The sequence below is a fragment of the Gavia stellata genome, chromosome 14 (genome assembly GCF_030936135.1).
Source record: "Gavia stellata isolate bGavSte3 chromosome 14, bGavSte3.hap2, whole genome shotgun sequence".
Classification (NCBI taxonomy): domain Eukaryota; kingdom Metazoa; phylum Chordata; class Aves; order Gaviiformes; family Gaviidae; genus Gavia; species Gavia stellata.
Genome location: NC_082607.1, coordinates 23,989,684 through 24,015,014, shown reverse-complemented (window position 1 = coordinate 24,015,014; position 25,331 = coordinate 23,989,684). Strand labels below are relative to the sequence as shown.

The following is a 25,331-nucleotide window of genomic DNA, read 5'->3' as shown; positions in this document are numbered from 1 at the left end:
GCCGCCAGGCCTGCCCTCCCGGTGCAGGCGGTACAGGAAGGCAACGCCTTCCCGCTGGTGCTGGAAGAGCTTCCCATGCATCTCCCCGTAGATCAGCAGGCCGCAGCCGCACACGTCCACGAAGCCTTCCTCCTCCTCCTCCTCCTCCTCCTGCTCCGCCGCCGCGGCCAGCGCCTCCTCCACCCGCTGCATACGGCCCCGCAGCTTCTCGCTGGGGCGGATGGCGGCCGCCAGCCGGAACAGCCGCAGCGCCTCCTCCAGCTCCCCGCCGCCCGCCGCCGCCTTGGCGCCGCTCACCAGCCTGCGAGAGCCACCGTGGGCACCGACCGGGACGGGACTGCCCGGCCCGGCCCGCACCGCCACCCCCGTCCCCGGGGCCTCTGGGGCCTCCGCCACCCCAGCCCGCCCTCCGGCCCGCCGCTCCCCCCCCCCCCCGCCCGGCCCAGCCCAGCCCGGCCCGGCGCCGCCGACCCCCTCCCCAGCCCGGCTCCGCTGACCCGACCCGCCCCCCCCCCCCGCCGCTCACCTCCGGTACCGCTCCTCCTCCGCCGCCGGGGCCGCCATGGTGCCCGCGCTGCGGCTGCCGCCCCGCGCTTCAAACGCCGGCCCCTCCCGTCCTGCCCTGCGCCGCCTCACGGGACATGCAAACGAGCGGGGTCCGCAGCCAATCAGCGCCGGGAGGGCGGGGCCGCGCCGCTGCTGGTGGCCGCCCCGCTCTGCTCGTGCCTTTTCCTCCCGCAACGTGGCGGGAGGCGAGGCGCGGGCACCCCGGGACGGCTGCACCCCGCCGGGAGCCTGCCCGCAGCCCGGTGCACCCACAGTCACGTTCGCCGTCCCCCACGTCCGCGCGAGGACCCCCGCGGTGCACCCCCGAGTCCCCGGAGCCCCGCCCCCTGGTGCAGCCCCGCCCCCTGGTGCAGCCCCGCCCCCTGGTGCAGCCCCGCCCCCTGGTGCAGCCCCGCCCCCTGGTGCAGCCCCGCCCCGGGCACGCCTCCGCCGTTACGGAGGCGGGTGGAGCAGTCCTCCTGTCGGCAGGGGGCGGTGTGGCGGGCGGCGGGCGCCTCTCTGCGCCGCGCCGGTGACCAGCGCGAAGTCGCCGGGAGACCGAGGCGCCGCCATGGAGCCGCCTGCCGCGGCCTGGGGCCTCCTCGTATCCGCCGGGACCTGCCGGGGGCCGGGGAGGGGCGGGCGGGCCCGGGCGGGCGGTGGGGAGGCGGGCAGTCGGCGGCGGTTTCCTTAGCTGCGGCGCAGAGCGTTGCCGGCACGGAGGTGCGGGCTGGGCGGCGGGAGCCGTGCGTGCTCAGCCTGGGCCGGCGGAGCGGCCGCTACGGGTGAGTGCCGGGCCGCGGCGGGGGCTGGGGGCCGCTAACGGCCGCGTCTGCCCGGGTGGGGCCGGAGCAGCTCGTCCCTGGGTCGCTCGTCCCGGTAGCGGGACGCGAGGGCCCGGCCCGCCTCCGGTTGTCTGGCGGGCGGAGGCGGCGCCGCCGGCGGGGCCGGTCTGGCCGCTTGTGCCGGTCGGTCAGGCTGGTGCCGCCGCTGCGGGGGCTCGGGGGGTGCGGGCGCCTCGTCCTGGAACGGCTCGTTTCTCTTCCCCCGCCGCCGAGCCCCCGGGTCGCCGAGCCCGTACCGAGCTGGCCGCGGCCGCTGTGGCCGCCTCGGGAAGCGTCGGAGCCGTTGAGCTGCTGTGTTCGGAGAGGGGCCGGGCGGCAGAGCGGGTGCGGGCGGCTGCGCCTTCCCCCGGCGTTCTCCCTCCAGCGTGGGAGACCGGATCCTGCGAGGAGGCCGCTGAGAAACGAGCTGCCAGCTGTGGGTTCCTGCCCGGTTCCCCTGCTCCCCGGGCTTTCTCCCGGCAGCCAGAGCCGCTGCCACCCCAACGCGAATCTGCCCTGTAGCAGTGAAAGTTGAGCGGCGCTTGCTTTCTCACCACATGCACCCCCATCCTGTATGGCTCTCAGCTTTTTTCCCTTTCTCGTCTCCTGTCCCAGGAGTACAGCAATAGAAATGGAACATGGCGTTCCTCTGTAAATACAGCTCTTGTGACTGTGCTAACATTTGTCTGTTTATGAGGAGGGAGTTGTTTCTGCGTTTTTACAAGCCTTTTTTCTGTCTCCAGGGTAGTTATCCATTCACAGGAGAAAGAAAACTCTGATCCGGATTATATTCCCATCAACAGCCGCTTTAAATGCATACAAGGTACTGACTCTCCTGAAGCGGGCTCTCTTGTGGTTGCGGGAATCCACTGCTGTTTATCAGCAAAACGTGAATGTAGTGGCATTTCTTGACCTGCCTCCTGAGCACCCATAGAGATCAAATGCTTCCCGGTGAAACTAAAACTCACAGTTTATGGAATCCTGCTTCTTCCTCTTCCGAGCGGGTAGCCTTTCCATGTCAGCATACAGTTGTGAGGAACTTGGCTGGTTCGGATGAGTGGTGGGCTTGGCATCATGGAGAGCCAGTGTGTTCAGCACTTGCCTGCAATGGCTGACGTTTGGCGTCTGCTGGTGTCCGTCTTCTCCATCATGGCAAGGGTTGGGAGCTTTACTCCGATTCCTGCGTGTTTACAGCAAAACTTCTGTAAGGTCTGGCAAGCTGTCAAGTCTGCAGAGCCACTCATGGAATGGGAAGGAGCTTTAGGCCTTGCCTTGGAAGAACTTAAATAGCAGTGCGTGTCCCTGGGGCACATGTTTCTTCAGGAATAAAAGCGCATTTTCCTGGATTAGCTTAAACCCTTCTATGTAGTTCAGTGTGGTTCTGCCCATCATTTTTGCTGTGTAGTCAAGCTCTGAAGTTCATTGTCAGGTTGGCCTTTCCCAAAGGCGCTACACTGGTGTGGAACAAACCATCCAGGTTTGTGAGAACTCTGAACATTAGGTATCTCCACTGTGACGCTTTGATTGTGGGAAATGACTGTCCGGGCTGTCCAGATATGACCATTCTTTCTGCCAGAGCCATTATTAATAGTACAGACGTAAATTAAAGCTGTTTGTTCCTTTGTTAGGACTCTGGGGGCTAGTAGCAGGCAGCATGCTTTTTTGAGTACTCAGTTACTGCAGCATTCAGTGCGAACTCTCTTGATCCTGTTTTTCTCTTTTCCAGAGGCAGAAGAAACTCTACTGATTGATATAGCTACAAACAGTAAGTTTTATAACTGCAGTCATGTGGCTAAAGCTCCTTTCAGGAAACAGGCTGCCTGTTGAGCACTGATGCATGCTTATGTTACCTACCACTTCATAGTCTTCCTCCATACTCTGTGTTTGTCTTTTGATGAAGCAGGGATTGTACGTCCTCTAATGTTGTTGTCTGGCTCTTTTAGACAGTCAGTTGTGAATGACAGACATGGTCCTAAATGGCCAGATCAAAGTATTAGCAATTGGTTAAACTTTTAACTTCTTCCATCTTTTCTCAAAGCACTGCATTGCACTCTGAACCATTCTCACCTCCCTTCGGCTTCTTTGGCCTGTACTTGAGCCTAGGTTACTGTCTGCCTTTTTCAGTGTTGACAACACTTTGTCTAGTCACCAATTCTGCTTTCCCTTTTGAGAAATTTTTCTTACTACTTTTAAAGCTTTTCTGTGCGAGATCGCAGTAGACAGAAGTATTCCTAAAACGAGGAAAACATGACTGATGATACCCGCAGCGGGGGGCAGATCTCAGGAGCATAGGGAAACTAGCTTAGGTGCAGATTTCCATCGGAAACAGTAGCTGGAAGTTGGCTTTCATTGATGAACTCAAAGGATATCTAGGACGCCTGGGCAGTCTCAGGGCATAATATCTGTGCACCAGCCTTGACTGACTCTGTGAGTCTGTGTTTATGCCTGAAGCAGGCTGTAAGGTCCGGATACAAGGTGACGAGACAGCGGAGCGGCTCTTTGAAATCCCTGATGAGGAGCGTTGCTTAGGATTCCTTTCAGAAGTGCAGAGCATACAGGAAGGTAAGCAGAGCTACAGCTGTTTTTGTGAAATCCTCTGACAGCCAGCAGTTTCTGACAGGGCTGAGTTGTTTTTTTTTTCCAGCCCAACTGAAAGCTTCTCTTCCTGAACGTAAGGACTCAGCCAGCTGGCATCAGGTGGAGAAGAACCTCCCAGGTCTATTGCAGGCCTCTTCTTCAGGTACTGAACTGACTGTCACCTTTGTGTGGTCTGTACAGTAATGGGGCACTCGGGGATAGGGAGCTGTGTCTGACCCTGCGCTCAGCAGTCTGGCCTCCGCACCGTTCCCTCCCTTCATGTCACCCTGCACAAAATAAAACATCTCGGTCCTTGGATTCTGTTGCCCTGGACCATTCATTCCTTCTTGAGTGCTGTCTTCTGCCTAGTGCCTTGGTTTGTGTATGTTAAGCTCCCTCTTGCCTTGACTCGTGGTCAGTACCCTGTTCTCTCACTCCCTGAGTTGTCAGAGTTGATATATTGCTATTATTGTTTGCTTTTTCACTTTCTGTGGAGTTATATTTTTTCCTTCTTGATCTGAGCTGTTTTAAATTGTTTCTCAGGGCATTGTGCTTTTTTTTTTCATTATAGGAGCTCTGGGGTTTGAGGATGACTTCAACACTCTAAGCCTAGAAGAGAAAAGAAACATGCAAAACCACCAAACAGGATCTCGCCGGGAACCCCCACCTCCTCCCGTGCCTCAAAATAGGCAGTAAGTAACATGGTGAATCTGTTCCCTTTTTTCATTCTCTTCCTAGACAGCAGAACCAGTTTTATTTCTGCTCTTGCTTTCTTCCTAGATTTCACCGAGAGAGAGAAGGTACATCAAGAGACCAGCCAAAAGTGACCAACACTATGCGCAAAATGTTTTTGCCCAGCACCCAGTCGGGACAACGAGAAGGCCTCATCAAACACGTGCTTGCCAAGAGAGAGAAGGCGTATGTCGACCTTCACAACTTCAGGTTAGAGCTGTGACTGAGGAGCAGCGTGCATAAAGACAAAGCTGTTTAATCTCTTCTGTGAACTCAAATCTAGCCCAGGTTTGAAATCTGACAACTGCTCATGTGTGCCCCGCTTGGGTGGCTAAAAGAGGATCATTGCAGACTGAAAGTCAATAAGTGCCTGCGGTGCAGCTTCTCCTTTTGCATCTTTTCCCCTAGTGTGTCAGATCTCTTGACCTTCAAGTAAGACTGAAGCAGTTGGGCAGAAGGAGGGTAAAGGCAGCCGACCCACCACGCTGTCTTAGCGTTGCCCCGCGTGACGTGATGTTAAAAGAGCCAGATGTTCGCTGGCCCCCGTGAAATGTCTTTAGTTTTGTAGCATTCTGCAAAATCCCCGAGATGAGTGTCGCTGAAAATGAGCCAAGCCTGGAAGAATTTCTGGTTACCCCATAGTTGGCATGGCCCAGTGCTTGGACAGCTCACATGTTGTGTCTGCTCCCAGCCTGAATGCTGCTGTGCCTGCACTGGAGAGACTGGGCTGATGCGGTTGTTACTGTGTTTTCTAACAGTTCAGCTGCTTTTGTGTTTGTAGATTTTTTGTGGGGACATGGAATGTGAATGGGCAGTCTCCAGACAGCAGCTTGGAGCCCTGGCTGGTGTGCGACACAGAGCCTCCGGACTTCTATTGCATCGGGTGAGTATCAACAACCCCGTATTTACTTATGGTGCTGGGGTTCTTGTTGCTCTTGCTTGGATACTGGTGGGGTGTATTTGTTTTAAGTTCCTGTCATGTTCTCGAAGCTGAGCTATGTCTCTGAAGAGCTGTCTGAGGGGGAAGAGCCATTTGGATGAGGCAGACTATCAGATTAAACAAGGCTGGCATGACATAACAAAATAGATTTTCCTTGAGGCATCCACAGAGCTCTCTGGTTGTCCTCCACCTAAAGTAATACTTCTCAGAGAGATGGGTACTGGAGTGTATTGCAGCAGGGTCTCAGGGGCACTGTGGTGAAATCCTTCAGCTTTATTTAGCAAGCGGGAATAAGGAGCTTCTCTTCCAAGAAGAGCTGTTGCTAGAGGTTTCACATCGGGCCTTCCTGTAGAAAGAAGGTGATCTGTAGGAGAGGTAGGATGTGCTAAGCTGGCTTTGTTTTTTAGCTTCCAGGAGCTGGACCTCAGCACGGAGGCTTTTTTCTACTTTGATTCTGCAAAGGAGCAAGAATGGCTGGCTGCTGTGGAGAAGTCCCTGCACCCTCAGGCTAAGTATAAGAAAGTGAGTTCTGTTCAGTGTTGTGGGGTCTTGTCATAGAGTTGGCATGAGTGGAAGGAAAAGAGAAACGGGCTTCCCCTTTCCTCACCTGACCCAAAGAGCAGTGATTGGAGAAACCAAGGATGTATACTTGGCATGTGTGTTCCTGTGCATGTGCCAAGTATGCCATATTAAATCTGGAGAGTCTATTTCTGCCCCACAGTTGTAGGGGGATACTGTACTTTGAAGTAGAAATTTATAAAGATGGGGATCAAAATAACTTTGTAAAATACGAGGTAGGTGTTGGGGAAGTAGTATGCTCGATGGAATGATAGCAGTGGGTTCAAATTCTTGATCTGTGTTACCCTCTCACCCTTGTACTATAGAAGCAAGGTGTGTCTTGCACTGGTAAATTAAACGATAGCTTTTGCTTGAAGGAATGGGATAATCTATGAGGCAAAATCTTCCAGAGGCTGCTGCCTTGGGACAGAATTGCTTCAGTTGTGGCAGCAGGACTTTATTCTGGCTGCTTTAGAGCAAGCCATTGTTTTTTAGCTCTGCTGTAGCAAACCTTTCTGCTGTAGGTACCAGCCCTAAATACATTAACTAGTTTGCCCTTCCTCCTTAGTCCATGTGTTCACTGTCACACCCCTGTCCTGCTTGCTTTGAGGTGAGCTCTGTGGCATGTGTTACAGGTAATCACAGCAGGAAAACAGAGCACCTTGCTGAACTGGCATTCATCGAGAGGGAGCCAGGGGTCATGACCTGAGCTGCAGAGAGGCTCATGTTCCCGTCCCTTTGCTTTACTTGAGTTTTAGGTGAACTTCTCCCACCCTCGTGAAAGGGAGAGAATAGGATATGGCTGCAGGCAGGGGGAAGTGACTGAAACCATAGATAAGACTTGTGCTTGCATGCAAATTCCACTCCTGCATAGTGGACTGAGTACTTGGGGTCTTCCAGTTGAATTCTCAGATTTCAGCTTCTTCCCTCAATACGTAGACTTAATCCCAACACATCTTAATGTTTTTATACCTCTAAAGTGAGCGTGTAGACTGTGCTCAAGAAGGTTAGGCCTTGTCGCTGGCTTTCAAAGTTGTGACCCCCCTGTTCTGAAGGTACGGGGAGGTCGTGGACTGGGAAGTGCATTGGCTTAGCATGTGTAGAAGAGTCAGCGGCAGTCCTGAGATCCCTGCTGGGACAGTGCACATGGGTTGAGCTCTGCAGTAGAAGAGAACCTCTTAGCTCCAGAAAGAGACTCTTTGCATTAGAGAACAAGTGTTTTTTGAAAAGCAAGCAGTTTGTATAGCTTGGGCATGGCTGCCTTTTGATACCCTGTATGTCAGGCATGTTTGCCTCGGGGAAATAAGAACTTTTCTGTCCGTTGCCCTCTAGCTCGTGTTGCTGGCTCTGCGGTAGTTCTGAGTAAGCAAAGGTGGGCACCGATTCCCAGCTGGACCCGCAGCCCTCAGCGACAGCCGTAGCCAGCAGCTCTCTGCGACGTGCCTAACTAGAGCACTCGGTATCTTCCTCTGGTTGTTTTTTAGAGCACAACTTAGCGTAAAAGGCCGAGACTTCACAAACAGACGCACTGAGTGTTTATTAAGTTTCTGTTATGTTGCAAGACAGCCTTGTTTGTAAGGAACCACCAGAGTGGGGAATGTAGTGAGCTCAGCACAGCTTATGGCTATTGGGGATGATGGATTGTCCCCCAGAACGTTGCTTTGGGACAGGAGGTCCTTTGGGTGGTGTTGCAAGCAGGGATTGAGTACAACACATGGTGAGGAACGGGGAGAGCCAGAGAAGCAGAACATCAGGCAGAGCAGACAAATGAGAACTACATTTCCACTGCCTTTCTGGGAACTCAGGATCCCTTTTGTTTTTGCAGGTGCAAATGGTCCGTCTAGTTGGGATGATGTTGCTCATATTTGCTAGGAAGGATCAGCTGAGTAACATCAGAGAGATCATGACGGAGTCTGTGGGCACAGGAATCATGGGAAAGATGGTGAGTCACCGAGGCCTATTTATTGCTTCCATGTATCCATGCAAGAAACAGCACAGTCTGGTTTTGTTCACCAGTCTGTGCCAACCCCGTCTCCTCCCTGGTGCCTCCCCTGTCGCCTTCTCTAAGGACCGCTGATACCTGCTCTCCCCAGGGCAACAAGGGCGGTGTGGCGGTGAGGTTCGTGTTCCACAACACGACCTTCTGCATTGTCAATTCCCACCTCGCGGCTCATGTGGAGGACTTCGAGCGGCGAAATCAGGATTATAAGGATATCTGTGCTCGGATGAGTTTTGTAACCCCTGATGATAGTCTACCTCAGCTCAACATTACGAAACACGAGTAAGTTTATTTTGCTGTTTTCCCTTTTGAAGTGGTGTTGAATAATCCAAATCAAGTCAGAACCACAGCAACAGGAGATTTCGTGCAGATAAGTTTTCTGACTTACTAACATAACTGTAAATGCCAAGGCCTCTGGTGTGCTAGAGCTCCTGCAGTCAAACTACATGGTCACCTTCTCACTGTGGTGACTTGCAACCTGTCTCTAATGGCCCTTTCCTTGCATGTTGTGTATACTACTTCCATTTCAGCAGGCACCGTTCCTGAGTCAATGGCTGAACGATACAGGGCTTGAAGAAACAGAGGGGGTTTTTTGTGATGGGAAATGGGAGTATGAGTAGGGAAAGAAAATGGATAGCAGGATGGGCAGAGGCTATGCTGTTTAGGCTTTTTTGAGTAACAAGTGCTTACGATTGCTGTTTCAGTTTCTTTTTGAATGAATTGGATGATACGCAGGCAATGCTTGATTTTTTTTTTTTCGTTATTACTGTTTTTAGTGAGGTGACAGTGGTGCTGAATAATCCAACTCAAACTCGTACAACAAAGCATATAAATTGAGTGCTCTTAAACCTGATACAAACAATTAATACTTCTGTAGTTAATATTTAAAACATTTAAAAACTGGAAATAAAATGTAGACTGGATTAGTACAGAAAAAACTTCCAATATTAGATTATCCTTGATAATCCACTAATGGAAATTTTGAGGTTTGAGTATAAACAGGAGGAGCTTTGATACTAGAGAGGGGTTTAGATTTTAATCTTTAAATGAATCCTTTATGGAGTGAAGAGTGAATACCACAAGTGTTTCTTTAGCTGCTGGTCATGAGAACGCTGTAGGTCTGTTTGAAAGTCCAGAGAGGAGCAGAGTAAGAGCCAGTGCTGATGAGGTATTGCTGAAGGGTGAGATAGGACAATAACATTCTGGAGGTCATAAACTCAACAGGAACCTAACTCAGCTTTTGCCAATTCTGCGTCAGTCAGTCTTTGCTAGATAGATGATATAGTAGTGGTCGGCTCTGGTTGAAAGAAAGGCAGTGGAAAACAAACTGGTAAAAACATGGTATCGCACGAGGTATGAGCATGCAGATACATGCGCATCAGCCTTCCTAACTGGTTGACAAGCAGGCTCAGCTTAACGAGCTGTATCGTTGCCCTCTTCTGTGCACAAGAGCCTGAATACTAGATGGATTTTGTGTAGCTTGAGAGGTTATGAAGCTTGGTGAGATATACTGGCTTCACTTCATCAGAGATTTGGTGGTGTTCTCGGGCTTTTTTCAGACTGAGGCAAACTCGACTATCTCCCATTAAATCAAGTCTGCAATCCCGTTTGGTGTTCCGAAGGAGATGGACTTAGTACTGTAGTATCCGCTGCCACAAGAAATTTCTGCTGTCAGACTTGATCTTTCATGTCTCCTTTCGCCTTCCATATGTCTCAACTTTAACCATCAGCAACCACCCATCTTATTCTCCTGTGTCCCTTCTTCCCTGTGTGGCCTGCGATACTAACTACTGGCTCTTCTTTCCCATGTTTGTCTTTGTTTTCAGTGTTGTCATCTGGCTAGGAGACTTGAACTACAGACTTTGTCTCCCTGATGCCAGTGAGGTGAAAACTCTTATCAGTAAGAATGAGCTTCAGAAATTGCTGACATATGACCAGGTCAGTGAATTCTGCTTACATTTGCTCCATACTTTGAGGTCATCTTGGTTTAAGATGTGCCTATGCTTGGGAGGAGCGGGCAGACATTCTGCGAAAGTGTCTATAGACATAGACACTAAGACCCTAGACAGAGCTCTGGGCATCCTGGTGACATCAACCCCCTAAATAAAAATAGATTGTGCATTATACTGGGGTTAACTGGATGACTGGGGCGATTACCATAGAAATGTCTTTGCATCTCATTGGAAGAGTTCTCTCTCACGTACAAACTACAAGCTAAAACGTAGGAATTTGTAACAGCAACAAAAGCTGCTGTAATCAGTGTTCTGGAAGAGGTATTGATTTGGAGACCGGCGCTGGTAGCTGAGACTCTCTGCTCGGCCAGTTTGACCTAAATTCTGTTCTGTGGTCTTCCCCACTCAGCATTTCTTTGCAGCACACTGAAAACCGAGACAGCACCAGAAATGCCTTTAAGATGAAGGATTGTACCTGTGAAACACAAACAGAAATAGCATAATATCATCTCTGAGACACAATTTAACAGTAAATCTGATTGATTCTGTTCTGTAGCTCATTTCTGCGGTACTGCGGAGCTTCATGCAGAAAACAACTGTAGCTTAGATTTTTGTGAGGGAACAACGAGGAAATTTTTCAGAAGAGTAAATGAGAAAAGGAAAGTAGTGTCAGGTTGTCAGCCAAGCGCACTCCTGGAGGCTTTTGCTAAAATGATTGGCAGTGAAATATTAATGATAGTCATGCTTAAGCCTGAAAACTAATGAAGGCATTTAGCACAAGTGGAGCAATTAATACTTCCCTTAACTATTGTTTTATGCTGTCTGCATGGTCTGGTAAGCAGCGCTATGCCAATTTGTATTCAGTCTGTTTAGAAAACATTCCACTGCTGTGTTGTATTTTTACTTTTGTTAAAGGTATAAGGTCTGAGGCAGTTTGGGGAATGTCTGGTGAATCCCATGGCCACAGGTTGCAGTTGCTCTGCCTATAGATCTGCTCTCTGACACTGCTGTGTGTGTGGGGTGGTTGGGGTGGTTTTTTGGGTTTTTTTGGTTTGTTTTTTTTTTTAAGGTGTTCTTTTTCTGCTTTAGCTGAATATTCAGCGCACTCAGAAGAAAGCATTTGCAGATTTCACCGAGGGAGAGATTAAATTCATCCCCACATATAAATATGACTCTAAAACAGATCGCTGGGACTCCAGGTAAATCAGCTGCCAATGGACACATTTACCTATGACATAAAAAGCATTTTCTCACAGAACTTGATTTCCTGCTTCCTGGAGCTGGAAATTCCTCTCAGTGTTATGGTGATGGCTGGAGTGCACGGACAAGTTTGTACTCCTTCGTTTCCCCTACTTTCTGAAATAAGCAGAGCCTGTATACGTTGACCAGGCACATGCCTTAGTCCTCGGTTGCTGCTGATTTCAATAGATGAAGGCGGTTAAAGTGTGAACTCACAGGTGGCCCTGCACTGGAGGGGTTTTTTTCTGCTACCAGGGACAGACAAACAGTATAAAAGGAATTGAAGAGATAAGGAAACGCTCTCTCTGAGTCATCCTGTCCCCTGACTTGCACACCCGCAGGGCTGGCTACACTGCGATAGCAGCAGCGGTTCCTGCTTGCTGCCCTCTGCTTGGTGCCTCCCACAGACATTTATGCATCTGCTGCAGAAGCTTGCTTTAAATAGAGAAACTCCCAAGAAGGAGTTTCAAACCGTATAGCAATTGGATTTTACTCTGCCTGTGTTTATGAATCAGCACAGTAGTCAATCTGGAAAAGGATAACCCGGGATTCAGACTTCATAACATAATAGTAATAGCTGAGTAGACTTTCCGTAGTGGAAACAATAAGTGATGGATCAGGTTGTAGTGGGCAGAAAGATCTGGCAGCAAAAGAAGCTAATGCAGCTTGGATCACAGTACACATGGCTTCAGGCTGTGGAAACAGTCTTGTCTGAGGTTATTTTTTTTCCTGATGCTGGAAAGGAGGGGAATTTTAGCTCCTGTATAGAGAAAGGGGAAGAGAGCACAAGAAATAACGTAGTATTCAAGTTGAAGGAAGTGATGGGAGTTCATCCCATCACTGCTGATGCAGTCATTGACAGTGGGGGGTGGAGGGAGCTGCCTGTCTGGGAAGAGGAACAGCTTGGATGGTTTATTAGGATTGTTGGATTTCCCTGGTATCCTCTTTTTCTTTGTAGTGGAAAGTGTCGTGTGCCAGCGTGGTGTGACCGAATCCTTTGGCGAGGAGGGAACATAAATCAGCTCCGGTATTGCAGTCATATGGACCTGAAGACTAGTGACCACAAGCCAGTCAGCGCACTTTTCCGCATCGGGGTAACTTTTTTCATATGCTAGGGTAGGATCGCAGTATTGTCATATGTTCCTTCGGGAGGTGGTTATATAGTCAAGGCACCTCTGCTAATGCTGTTGCGAGAGGACAGAGTAAATAAAAATAAGGCGTGTCCACTGTGTAGGTGTGCTGCTGTTTGGCAGCCGTGCCAGCCTCTGCTCAGCAAACAACTCTGCAGCTGTGCTCTTCATATGCAGCGCAGCTCAGCTGTGTAGCAGTGGGACAGTGGTATGCCACAGCAATGCAGGTGATCGCTGGAGTTTACCTGACCAGGTGTGGTTGTGTAGTACATAGAAAGGCATTCCCATTGACTGCTTTGATGATGATGCTTAGCTTCTGGGGTATAACCCATGATATCAAGTACTGGAATGGGTGAGCTACTGTTTTCTCCACAAGGAGGCACAGCAGAAACCTGTAAATAGTTGTGCCTGCTGTTGCAACGTTGCCTCTGATGTGTTAAGAGAGCATGTCACTGGTTCACGTCTGAATTTCTTTGGTGGTGAATGGCTGGCAGCAGATTCGGGTTTCCCAGCTTACTGAATAGAGAGAGTCCACATCCACTTCTGCTACCTCCTGCTCCCTAGGTAGCTCAGGTCTCCTTAAAGAGTCTTTCTCCTCCTCCTCCTCCTCCTGGAGAATCGTGAGTAATGTTGCGGGATGCTAATGCTGTCCCACAGAGATCACCCCCAGTAATCTCCCAGTGGTGTGATCAGCGGCCAGAAAGACCCTAGTAATATCTGCAGGGGTAAAATATGCGTAAAGCTGCATATGCAGCTTGGAGGTGCACCCATGCGTGCAAATTCTCTTAGCCTTTCAGCTGCACATAGCAAGTGCTTAGAGAAATATTTCACTTCTGCAGTTTACTCAAGAGTTCCTGTGAAGCTGGTCAGAAACTTTGCTGAGTGTTTTCTGATCTTTCACAGGTAAAGGTTGTAGATGAGCAGAGGTATCGGAAGTTGTTTGAAGACATCGTTCGTATAATGGACAGAATGGAGAACGACTTTCTTCCTTCGCTGGAGCTAAGCAGGAGAGAAGTGAGAATGAAACCTGAATCACCGTCCACTTCCCAAACACAGCAGCCCTAGAAGTGCTAGAACTACTTTTAAAGACTTTGATTCAGTAAACTGGATTATAGGAAATTGAACTTTATTCATTATCTTATGATCAGGAACTGGATTAGAAGGGACATCTTGTCTTGGCTTCTTGGCAGGTCTTCTATTAGGAGTTCTGCATTATGTGGGCACTTCTCAGTCATGGGTTGCCACTGCAGAGCCTGGGTGCCTAGCTGTGTGTCCCATCATGGCCACTGACGTGATGTGTGTTTTCTCTTTGCTATGCAGTTTGAGTTTGAGAATGTGAAGTTCCGTCAGCTGCAGAAGCAGAAGTTCCAGATCACCAATAACGGGCAGGTCACCTGTCACTTCTCCTTCATCCCAAAGCTCAACGATAGCCACTACTGTAAGCCATGGCTTCGGGCCGAGCCTTGTGAAGGTTACTTGGAGCCAGGTGAGTTTTACCACAGTTTCCACAATGCGTACTGGTGTAGACTGCCACCCCATCTCCGTTCAAGTCCTTCCCATCTTTTCCTGTGTCTCACCTTTTCTTGCCGTCATTGTTGTCTGTTTGTCCTCTCAGTTTTGTGGCCTTTGTCCCTGCCACTGTATGTTTGTCCCTGTCATCCCTTTTGGAAAGCATCTGTGTGTTCCTGAGAGCTCCTCTCTGTTGCAGATGAGAGCACAGACATCTCCCTGGATGTGTACGTCAGTAAGGACTCAGTAACCCTTCTGAACTCTGGCGAGGATAAAATTGAGGATATTCTTGTCCTTCACTTGGACCGAGGGAAGGACTATTTCCTTACCATCAGTGGGACCTACCTGCCCAGCTGCTTTGGCACCTCCCTGGAGGCCTTATGCCGAATGAGACGACCAATCCGAGAAGTTCCAGTCACCAAACTCATTGACCTGGTGAGTAGCGGCGTTCTGGAGCCGCTCTCTTAACAGGGAGAGAGCATATTCCCTTCTGTTTACTCCGAAAAGCAGGAGTAATGCCTTCAGCTTGTGTCAGCTGTGCTGGCTCCGAGCTGATTTACTTTTTCCAGAGCTTGAGGTGCTCTTTTATTACTTCCCTCCACCACAACCAATGGCTTTTGGCAGCCTGTATTTTATCTGTACTATTTCTCGGTAGGTTGTAAATATTGTTTGGTGGGGCAAAAAAGTGATCCCAGCACCTCGTGTTTTGTGTTACTGTCATGTTGGTGCTGGCAGGCTCAGCTGGGTGGCACTGGTGTGTCGTAAGAGGTATGATTGAAATGCTCTCCTCCGAGGTGCCAAGGCTTCTTCTGCAGTGACGAGGGCTCCAGGATCCTTTTCCTTCTGGAGGCTTGTGGCATTCACGTTGCTCAGGGGAAGGAACAAGCAGAAGCAGGAGGACCAAAGAAAGGACTTTGACTCTGTTAGGTGCACTGATGAGTACAGCTCAGCCAACGGCCAGTCTCGCAGCCAGCCTCTCTGGCCAGTTCCTCTCACACTGACCACAGTGAGCAAGCTCTCCTGCGGTGCAGAGATAGCTGTTCCTCTCCCCAAGCTTCACTGGCCCCTAGCATCAATATTCATCCTTCTGAAGCCACTTGTGTGCGCGTGAGGGGGTGCAATTGTGCCCTAGTCACCTTTTGTCTTTTTGGTATCTCATGGCTGTTTCTGAGATTAAGGCCCATTTTGGGGACCTTAATTCTTGTTTCCAGCCTGCATTCGTTCTCTCTTCTGATGGCCTTTCCTGGCCTTGCTTCAGTGAGGTTTAGCAGTTCCTGAGTTTTAGTCTATTTACCCATTCTCGTTTAGCCAGGAAAGCCATTTCTTTTTTGTTCACCTGAAAGATTAGCCCAGTTCTTTTAGCCTCTCTGACACATGATACCTTTCCTCTCTTCTCACATCTTGCAGTCTCATCCTTACATGCTTTTTTTTTTTTTTTGTCCAGTGAGCTGCTGCTTTTTCACATCTGTAGATTTGACAGCTTCCACTCCCCTCTGCTTACACTTCTTTCTCTTCCCTTTAGCAGTTGCACCATACCTCTTGCTGCCTCTTCCAGTTCCCACCTTTTGTTGTAGATGTCTACTTTTCTCACAGGCTCAACATACAGGAAGGCCGTTTTCATACCAGAATTTTGATTTTGTAATCACAAGATAAGGCTAAGCAGAATCCAGGTGGCAAGATACAGTGTTTGCTGCCTCAATTCAAGCAGCTAATCCAGGCCTCAGGCTCCTCGTACTTTTCAGGTTTTGACTGAAAGTGGGTCTTGTTCTAGAAATATGTTGAACTTGGTCTGGAGTGTTTCATCAGTCTTGATAACTTTTCCACCTGCTTTTTCCTGCTCAGTACTCAGCACTGACTTCTTGCTTGATAGATAGGAACTCAGGCCTAGACTCTTAGCTTCTGCTCTCACAGGCACACGCTATTACTTTTCTAAGAGTACTTTGAGGCTTCTTCTGCTTCCTTTACCTATAGGTTTCCTTCTTCTGTTATTCAGTGAAACATATAGAAGTACAGGAAGCAAAACAATGGGAGAAGAGCACCCTGTCCCAGTAGCTGCAGCAAAGAAACCGTCTCTTGTGTCAGTGAGCTCGGTGTGACTGCAGTACTTCAGTGGGAACATGTTAAGCAAGCTCAAGGAATATGATGTGTAATGGCCCAAAGCAAAATTTAGTCACTTAGATTATAAAGCTGCTGTCATGTTAGAGCTATTTTAGGTCTTTTGGTTTTGATCATACCTGTGAGTTGAGAAATTGTTTGAGACAGGACAAGCTGAGCATTTTCTGCAAGGGAGAGTGGTGCACATGCTAACCACTCTGCAGCCCAGAAGCGTTTTGGTCCAGTTACGTGTATTTAGCTGATGTTTAGACTGTGTGCAAGGAAGGCAGTGTGTTTGTGTATTAAGAACTATTTTCCCTCCCGCACTTATGTAGTGTTAGGGCTTGTCACTCACTGCATCAAACATTTTTCTCAGCCTGGCTAGACTGTATCTGTTGTCTTCAGCAGAGGGAGATCTGGAGAATGCAGGTCAGTAAGGGTCTGAGAGGCAGTTTAATGCAGGATAGCAAAGTGTGGGTGGGAGCTTGTTTGGAAATGGTTCTCCTAGTTCCCTGGGAGAAGCTGCTGCCACTTGAGCATCTTGCCTTTGGGATTTCAGTATTAGTGTCTCATCCTATTTTTTCTTGGGATCCTACTGTGGGCTTTAAAAAGCCTTTTGAAGAATCTTTGTCAGGAGCAAGTTAGTCTCACGGAGCTAATTGTGCTGAACACTACAGGAAGAGAGGTGAACAGCAGGGCAAGCAGTCAGGTAGGTGGTAGTGAGGCTGTTGAGATGAGTCACCCAGTTATGAAACGAACCTCTCCTGTGCAGCGTGGCTATCTGGCGTCCCAAACCTGTGACTGCGGTCCCTCCCCCTGTGCCTTGGAAGAAGAACCTGCGCCAGCTCGTGTTTGGAGCAAGCTGTTCTCTGCAAGAGGCCGGTCTGTTGTGGTTGTGTTAAAACTCAGTGAGCCTCCAAAGGAAGCAGGCACTGCAGAAGTCACAGGGGAGCCCGAGATGCAGCTTCCTCCCAGGCATGCCCAGTGCCGTGGCGGCTGCAGCTATGTTTTCAGCTCAGCCCTTGAATGCATTTCGGTTGCTCCCACCGATCCGCCAAAACTCGGCTTGGGCAGCCTGCTTCTGTTTCCTCCTGTGGACTTCACTGAACAGTGTCTTCTGCTACCAGCCTGCACAGTGCTGGTAAACGGGTGCTGTGTTTCAGGATCGCCTGAGGGATTGGACGTGCAGCCTGGAGGGGGCTTTGGCATGCTCCTCCTTGCAGTGTGTTAATGCTATTAGGTTGAGACAGGCGAGCAGCCCGGGGTTTTGAGCACAAACACTCATTTCCCTGACTATACACAAAGCTGCTTAGGGGGCCTGTTAGCTCCACAGCTGCCACACACTCAGAAATACAGATTTAGCCTAGTGAATGTTTTATCGCTGGCCTGGTCACAAGGGAAGATGGCTGAAATAATACAGGGACATTTATTTCTGACCGGGAAGATTTAAGAAGGGGAACTTCTTCCTGGTGGACACCTCTCATCTGCCTGTGGCCTGACTGTTTGCTAGGTAGTGAACAGTGGTGCTGCAAGGCCCCTTTGAGGAGTTTGTAGAAATCCTGACAAGGTTGCGCATCATGTGAGCAGGATTTTTGCTAATTGGCAGGCAAATCTCTCACCGCAGATTTAACTTCGGCCATGTCAGCAAAATGTGTGAAGGACCTGGCATTCAGTGGGTTCTTGTAATGCAAATTAGGTTTCTGCTTAATCTGAGAGTACGTTCTCTTTCTTAACTATACTTTTTCCTCTTCTCTCTTTCCCGCTGCTCTCAGGGAGAAGACAGCTTCTTAGAAAAGGTAACACAAGCAATTGCTGGGGAAGTCTGCTTCTCAATGACTTGTTTGTAAAGAATGAGAGTTTGCTCCTTGTTTTCTGCTGAAGAGGGAAGGGGAGGTGGGTGCAGAGGGAGCACTTGTTCCAGCAAAGCCTCTTAGCACAGCTGCGGGCTAGATGAGAGTGTGTAGGAGCACAAAGTGACCCCATAGCCAAGATGGGCCAGCCCAACTGTGCTGCTTAAAGCTCACCAAATTTGCTTGGGGGAAAAAAAAAATACTCTCCTGATCCTAGCAGCACTGACAGATATTTCCAGAAAAGATTGGCACCCTTTGACATATCTGAATTAGCTCTAACTATGCACATAAGATGGGGTTCACCATAGCACCCTCTTCAAACATGTGGAGAGAGGGCTGAATTAGAAGACTGAAGTCTTTTGCTCTTTCCACTTTGATGTGTCCTTATGGGGGCCCAGGGAGGGCCTCGCGTAGGAGACAGATGTTGCTCTGCTTCCTCGAGCAGCAGAGCTTGGGCTGCTGGCTCTCGTAGCCACTGACGCATGAGCAGGATCGCTGCTTTGCTTTGCGCTTCTGCTCTGCACTGCAGGCCAAGCGAGTCAAATCTGTCCTTCGAAGAGCAAGTGGAAGATGCTGGGGTGTGCGTGGCAGCGTTGTTCCTGCTCTCCCTGAGCCGGTTCAGACGTTTGGTAACTTGGTTGAGCTGGCTCTGTGCAGGCTTCCTGGGCTGGGTGACTTGTCCCTCTCCAGGCTGTCAGCGCAGTGACAGGGTAAAACAGGAGAGGGAGTGGATGTCCCCTCTCCCAGAGGGGATTGAACTCGGGTGTTGAACCAGGTAAAGCTCCCAGACTCCTTCCTAGCGGCGGGGAAGGGAGGAGTTTGGTGCCTGCCTCCTGGGAGCATCCTTTCGCAGAGCATCTTCCTTCCCGCGGAGAGGACGCGGCCGTGCCTTCCCTTCCTCGCAGACAGCAGGAGAGGGCGCTCGCTGCCTGGCCAGTGCGCAAGGAAGGGCCCAGCGCCGCCTCCGCCTTCTCTGCCTTGAGGAGCCCCGAGCCTTCTCCTCCTCCTCTGCCCTAAGCAGCTGGGGTCTCCTGCCTTGGGGGTCCCCGCAGCTCTCCGAGTCGTGCCACGGGCAGCCTGGCAGAGTCGAGTGCTGCTCTGGCACGCAGCTCCAGTGCTGCGATGCCCTGGTGTGGGGATTTTCTGTTGAAGAGCCCTTAGGTCGCAAAGAGGGTCCACAGCTCTCACCTTTTCCCTCTTAGAGGAAAGTTGTAACACGCTTGCCTAACATGCTGCTTCCGAACCTTCCCTGTGTGCTTGGATAAGCAAGGCAGACGTGTAGCCACGACCCAGTGTCCACTAGCTGGGTAAAATCTAGTGCTGTGCGGGGCAAAGCAAAGCTATACCACGCAGTGTGGCTATTGCTCGTGCCAGCGGGGCTCATGCCAACCCGAGGTGTCTCTGGGTGCACCGGGGGAAGCCGAACCCAGCACCAGCTGGCTGTGAGTGATTGTGTGTGCTGCAGAGGGACAGCGATCACAGTTGTCACCTAAGCTGACAGCTGAAATGAAGCGCTTTGCATTTGGCTTGTGGTGTCTCTCTCTGCTGGTGTCCTTGGGTTGTGTTCTTGCTTGTGCCAGTCTCTTCTGGGTGCTTCTGCTGAATGTGCTTCAGGAGAGCTGTGCATGACTTCGTCCTTGGGAGCGCTCAGGAACGTGAGCAATCGTAAAGTGAGACTAAAATCAAGTGAAAAAACATTGATCCCGTTAAACATTGGTGTGGTGGAGATCTCTGAGCAGTTGAGCTCGTCAGCTGCTTTGCATGAGTAAGCGGGAAAATGTGACAATGGTGTCAGGGTAGTCTGTGTTCAGCAGAGACCTCTCCTTTGGAAAATCAGGAAAGAAACTTTAGCAAACTGCAGTTTCAGAGCCCAGAGGGCAGGCATGGCCAGAGCACACAGGAGTCAGGAAAGGCATGTCCTTGACTCTGCATCCAGAGGAGATCAGCTGGATGAGCGGGGTGCAGTGGCTGGATTTAACCTAAAATGTGGGAGCTGATGCAGCAGAAGGACTCATTATGCTCCACTCCTCCAGAGTGTCGGCTGCAGGGTGCAGGGTGGGAGTTGTGACTCGGACAGGCCATCTTGGCCAGCAAGAGACCCGTCCTGTGGGAGCTGGTGTGGCTGGAGGCAGCTCCTCTGAGGTGTGGCTGAGAATGTCTTCTGCAGCTTCATGGTGGACCGGGCAGGTTGTTGTGTGGGGCAGCGGGAGGGAGTAGAGCTGGGACCTACGGAGCGATGGCTCTGTGCCGTAGAAGCAAGTAAGGGTGGGATGAGTCCTGGGTCCTGCTTCTTCCCCTCTCCAGGCTTTCTTTACCAAGGCCCTTCCAGAGGGACTGAGGTTTCCCTGAAACTTTGTGTGCTCTTTGCCACCAGGAGAAATCTGTTCTGCCACTGGGGTCCCTGGACAGTGAGGAGGAAAGTGGGATGCCACTGCAGGTGCCAAAGGAGATCTGGCTCTTGGTGGACCACTTGTTCAAGCATGCCTGCCACCAGGTGAGGGAGAGGGCCTCTGCTGTGCTGGGAAGCTCTGGAGAGCTTGGTGACCTGATTCAAGACTAGCAGCTGGAGATCAACTCCAGTTTGGTATTTATAGGGCAGGGCTTTTCCCCTGTGCTTGACGCACTGGCTGGGCGCACCAGCTTTCACCCTGCTGTCACTATGTGCCTCAGCCTTTGTGAGGAAGGTGACTTTGTTCATCCCTGTGCTGTTTTTGGCAGGAGGACCTGTTCCAGACTCCAGGCATGCAAGAAGAGTTGGAGCAGATCATCGACTGCCTGGACACCAGTATCCCCGAGACAATCCGTATCCTTGCGCCTGCCTTTCCCAGGAGCCTGCTGGATCTCAGCTCTGCTGGAAGAGCTCCCTCTCAGGACAGCTTGTCTGCAACCTTTAGCTAGCAGGGTCCCTACTGGGGGGTTGGCTCCCCTCTGTCCCCCCCGGAGATAGCCTCTCTTGAAGCTGAACGTATGGTGGCTAAAGCAGCCACAGGGCCTGAGCTGTGGAAGCTTCTGCGAGGCTGTGCCAAGCACAAAAGCTGATAAGGGTGGACACTGGGGAGCATGATCTGGAGAAGGGGCTAATGGAGCGGAGGACTTCTCTAGGGCTAGAGGGTGGGCAAACGCAGTGCAGGGTGGATGGAACAGCATTTTCCATGGATGGGGCACAACAGAGGAGGAGGAGGGCTTTGGTGTCAGGGAGCGGTTAGGCAGGCAGGGAACTTGCAAGACCTGCAAGGAGGAAGCAGAGACTAAGCAACTGGGAAGGAGGAGAGGCAGGGAGCAGGCTGGGGAGGGAGGTGGTCCACCTGCTCAGCACACCCCTTGATTCCCACTGGTCCAGCGGGCAGTAACCACTCTGTGGCTGAAGCACTCCTCATCTTCCTGGAGGCTCTGCCAGAGCCAGTGATCTGCTACGAGCTGTATCAGCGGTGTCTCGACTGGTCGCACAACAGCCGGCTGTGCCGACAGGTGCGGTGCTGCCTGTTTCTGTCCGCTTGGTGCAGGCTCAGGGCAGTTCTCCCTGCTGCTGTGAGCTCTGCCTTGGTCCTGGGGCTTGCTGGGTCCCGCTCCCTTCCTGTGAGCTGGCGAGGTGCTTTGGGAGCAGGCACTCGGAGGTTCTTTGCAGCGGGCAGGATGACCTGGGTGCTCTGGCAGTGTTTTCCTGCCCCAAGGTCAGCACCGCAGCATCTCCCAGCAGTCCTGGTGGCTTCCAAAGAGACCCCAAGTGTGCCCTGTGTCACCCTGAGCATGTGGGGACTAGCAGCCCCAGGGAGTGGAAGAGCCTCTGCTGGTCTTGAGGGCTTAAGTACCTGCTCAGAGCTGCAGTTCCTGTGCTTCCCTTAAGGACTATGACAGAGCAGCTTTTAAAAATAGCTGGTGGGATGGCAAACAAGGCCGAGCATGTCCTTGGGCAGAGGAAGAAGTTTTGGGGCACGTTTTCAGTATTGGCATCAGGAAACCCTTTGTCCTCGTCCTCATGCTGCTGCTGTGCAGCCAGGGGGGTGAGAGCTGGGATCCGACTGGAAACGAGCAGGAAGCAGCCCCAGGGTAGTGGTAGTTTTTGCCTGGTGACGCAGTTATCCTAGAGGCAGTGTTACCAGGAGCCAAAGCCCATGAGTGCCATCAGCACTAGACTACAGCTGGTGACTTGTTGCTTTCTGGGCCCGTGCGTCGCACCAGTGGTCACGCAGCAGCCTCAAGGCAGCAGAAGGGGGAAGGCTGCCCCTCTGGAGTCCAGAGTGCCACAGCGTGCCCAGGCTGGGAGAGCTTCTGACTCTGTTTTCTCTGCAGGCGATTTTTCAGTTGCCTCGTTGCCATCGCAGTGTGTTTCGGTACCTAATGTTGTTCCTCCGAGAGCTGCTCAAATACTCAGAAGACAACAATGTCAGTGTCGCCATGATCGGTAAGCGTGTCGTTTCTCTGCTCTGCTCCTGCTGCCCTCACAGAAATATAACCCCTTCCTGGCGCCTTTCAAGGTCTCCATTCCTGACCAATAACTAATTTTGCCTACCTTTGCAGCCGCCTTGTTCTCCAGCCTCCTCCTGCGCCCTCCACCCAATCTCATGGCAAAGCAGACTCAGCAGGACCGCCAGCGTGCCATCAACTTCCTCTACAGCTTCCTGCTTGCCGGGGATGAGGAGTGATTCCTGCCTGTGTGCCAAAGCTGAGGCCTGTGCCACCAGCCTTGTGCTGAGGCCGGGCCTCTGACAGCTCCAGAAGGGTAAAAGGCTCTAAGCTACTCCAAGTGCCCGGTTTACAGTTGGAAGGGACGTGTTCCCCTCTGCTTCCCGCCACTGTACCCTACGCTGCAGAGGACCTGCACGCTCATTGCACTGCCATCCACGACAGGAGCCTTCTGCTTTCTCCCTGGGAGCTGGGTGGATCTGTTGATACCCAAGCACTGTGCCAGCAGCCCGATCATCCCATGGCAATGTCACCAGTTCCCAGAGTCATGCTTCTCCCTCCTTTTCATCCCCATCTCCCTGAAGCCAGTGCGGGGAAGGGTGGAGACTGCCGCTGCTCTTGGAGGGCTGTGGCACGGCTGCCTGGTGCTCAGCCTGCAGGCTGTGTCCCTGCGGAGCGAGGCACCCGTGCTGGTGTGTGCTGACTGTACTGGTGAGAGCCCTGCGCTCTGCCCCAGGCTGGTGTTGGGCACATGTCACCCTCTGTCGTGCAGCAGACCAAGGCAACCCTGATGCCCCATCACTGTGCTATGAAAGCTGGACTGTGGCTGTCCCAGGAGGGTTGTCTGGACATTTGGCCTCTTCCCTTCAGCAAGGCGTTAGCCTCTCCCCTCCCTCCTGGGGTGTGTAGGGATCTGGCACGCAGGTCTCTGCACTCCCAGCTTCTGCTGCTGTCACCTGGGCCTTGGTCTCCTCTCTCCCTTCCCCTGTGCCCCAGCTTCCTTCTGGGACACAGGAGATGGTGGGTGGCTTGGAGGGGCCTGGATTGGGCAGGGCAGTGAGCTGCAGTCGGCTTCTCCAGGGCAGTCCCTGGGTGTGGCACGGAGCAGGATGCAGCTCCTGTCCCTCCCAGCCCTGCTTGCAGAGCCGCAGGGGTAGGACCTGGGCTGGGTGACCAGGGTGGCATTGGATGCTGGCTATCCTTCCCCTCCTCCCCGAGGTGCTACCAGAGGGTACAGTCTGGGGGGAGAAGGTGGGGGGCAGAAATGAGCCAGAAATCCACCTCAAGGCCCAGAGGAGTGGCTCGGGGGCTTGTGGGGGTGTTGTGCTGGGGAGGGGGCTGTAGTCGCACACAGCTGGGGAGGGGACCGCTGGGGGCCGGCGACTGATGGGTACAAGAGGGAGGCCTGTCCCACCGAAACACTGATCAGTCCTGCCTGCTCGGGCCAGGGGCTGCATGGCCTCAGCTGAGGGAGGCCACTGCCAGAGATGGAGGGGGGCGGGGGCTGCGATCCCGGAGCCCCCACCAGTGCCTCTGCTCAGCCCACGGGTGTCCATGTGGCTCCGGGGTCCCCGTGCACTGGCTGAGCTGCTGGGGGCTCCCCTACCTTGTGGCTCTTTTTTTTTTTCTCTTTAAAATTTTTAAATTACATAATTTATTGGGAAACTGTTCCAAATAAACCTCCGTTGTGCAAGGTTTTGCAGGGCTGCGCTGGGTGCTCACACCGAGCCTGCCGTCCCTCACGTAGCTCCGTGCCGGGCGGCCTCGGGGTGGCTGCTGCTGGGCCGCAGCATCCCGTGACGCAGAGCTGCGGCTCGGCTCTGCCGTCCTCCCTGCCTGGGGCTCCGGGGCTCTGTCTGAGGGGCTGGAGCCTTCCAAAGGCAGCTGAGTCCTTCCTCAGGCTCTCCCACCACCACCACCACCCCCGGCAGCGTGCCAGGCAGAGCTGGGGGACAGCGGCAGAGGTTCCCGTTCCCCTGGTTCCTGCTGGTTTAGCTCCTGCTCCTGGGCGGCAGCTTGCAGGCTCCTGACTCCTGCAGGCAACGTGCAGCCCAGTGCCGGTTGCCTGTTTGGCAGAGTGGCCTGGCACACGCCACACCGGGGACGGTGCAGCCAGGGGAGTCGCCATGGTGCAGGGCCTAGGGAGAGCGGGGCGCGGCAGGGTGCTAGTGCCAGCGTGTGGCACAGGGCTTTTGCAGGCCCGAGCAGCGATGCCCGTGGACGCCAGGTCCCTCCGGCTCTGCTGGCTCTGCAGTTGGAGCAGCAGTGGAGAAAGCCAGCGTGTCCTGCCGCAGGAAACGGCCGCCGGTGTCTTCTCCATCTGCTTCCTGCCGACTCCTTGAGAGCAGGGCCGTGCCCGGGCAGCTGCTCCCAGCACCGTCACGGAGGGGACCGGTGCAAGGTGCCGGCATTGTTCCCGCAGCCACCACATTCCTGCCACTGCCGGCGGAAATGCCGGAGCGAGCGCGAAGCTCTGCCGCTCCCCGGGGATGGGGCTGCAGGCTGGGCCTGCCCATCCTCCAGGCTCGGCAAGGGGCACGGGGCTCCTTGGCGGACCGTGGAGGCTGTTGGCACACTGCTCTGTGCCCTGCATGGAGGTGGGGGGCTCACGCGCCTGTCGGCCCACCACACACCTCAGGGGGACGGACGGATGCTGATGATGGTGGGACTGGCGTAGCTGGTAGCATCCCAGCCGCATGCGCCTGCCACGAGTGGTCGGGCTCTGCCTGCCATTTGGGCACATCCAGTGTCCCCTGTCCACCCTGGATGTCCATCGCCGGTGAGGCCTGCCTGTCCCCCCGGGAGCAGCCAGAGGTCCCCAGGGACTGGAGGGCTCCAGCGATTGTTCAGCCCATTCCTATCCCCTCTCCCAGCGCACCCAGTGTCCTTGTTTCCCCGTTCAGCGAGCTGGGGCCCAGCAGAGCACCCTGCCCTCGCCATGCCGGTACTGGCACCTGCACACACGCCGGGGACAGCA

The 25,331-nt window shown here is 52.7% G+C and overlaps 1 protein-coding gene across 1 annotated transcript; it reads left to right on the top strand.

The window, feature by feature from the left end:
- The first annotated feature begins 1,117 nt into the window (after positions 1-1,117).
- OCRL (OCRL inositol polyphosphate-5-phosphatase) lies at positions 1,118-23,220 on the top strand. The gene is given in 24 exon segments (XM_059824223.1): positions 1,118-1,229; positions 1,232-1,331; positions 2,114-2,193; positions 3,097-3,135; positions 3,822-3,932; positions 4,015-4,110; positions 4,519-4,639; positions 4,728-4,889; positions 5,461-5,562; positions 6,027-6,141; positions 8,003-8,119; positions 8,271-8,458; positions 10,003-10,114; positions 11,218-11,327; positions 12,326-12,461; positions 13,401-13,511; positions 13,818-13,983; positions 14,206-14,441; positions 17,873-17,896; positions 20,325-20,444; positions 20,669-20,753; positions 21,291-21,418; positions 22,241-22,352; positions 22,469-23,220. Coding segments are annotated over 24 exon segments (2,808 nt in total). The 3' UTR covers positions 22,594-23,220.
- Positions 23,221-25,331: the final 2,111 nt, after the last annotated feature.